The 517-nt window shown below is 43.3% G+C and overlaps 1 protein-coding gene across 1 annotated transcript in view; it reads right to left on the bottom strand.

Annotated features, from left to right (window-relative positions):
* Positions 1–261: 261 nt before the first annotated feature.
* The window catches only part of plg (plasminogen), a 13179-nt gene continuing 12923 nt past the window's right edge, over positions 262–517 (bottom strand). The window contains exon 20 of the mRNA XM_032543495.1: positions 262–449. Within this exon, the coding sequence (XP_032399386.1) occupies positions 288–449 (162 nt within the window). The 3' untranslated portion in view covers positions 262–287. The remainder of the gene's footprint in view (positions 450–517) is intronic.

The raw sequence follows: 517 nt of genomic DNA, 5'->3' as shown, positions 1-517 counted from the left end.
GTGTGTGTGTGTATTCACTGTGATACAAAATGTTGCTAAAAAACGAGGCTGTTTTTATAAATTTTCTATAAAGAATGCCTTCCAAATTTCTTTTGTAAAAGGTTTTATTTTTCAGCTCTTGAAGAAAACACACCTTTACAAACCGGGAACACGATCTGTTGACATCAGATTGATACCTGACGAAAAACTAAAGTAGTTGTACACACATGTCAAAATACTTTTTAAAACCACTCCAGTTACCTAATGTGACTGGAGCTGTTGTGTATTTGTTCAAGGTGGATATTTTTTCAATTGGTTTTGATGGTTTTGTCGATCCAGTCGATAAACTTGGAGACTCGGGCGTAGACCCCGGGTTTCATGGCGTTGGCGCACCCCAGACCCCATGACGTCACCCCCTGCAGGACGTACGTGCTCTGGGAGTAACACACCAGGGGGCCGCCGCTGTCGCCCTGCACGGAGAAACACAACGTACGGCTTTCACTTCAACTGTCAAAATCATGGTCTTCTAGCTAGTTGG

Source organism: Etheostoma spectabile, chromosome 18 (assembly GCF_008692095.1).
Source record: "Etheostoma spectabile isolate EspeVRDwgs_2016 chromosome 18, UIUC_Espe_1.0, whole genome shotgun sequence".
In the NCBI taxonomy this organism is placed as follows: Eukaryota; Metazoa; Chordata; class Actinopteri; order Perciformes; family Percidae; genus Etheostoma; species Etheostoma spectabile.
Note: the sequence above shows the minus strand (reverse complement) of the source record. Positions and strands in the feature narration are given on the sequence as shown.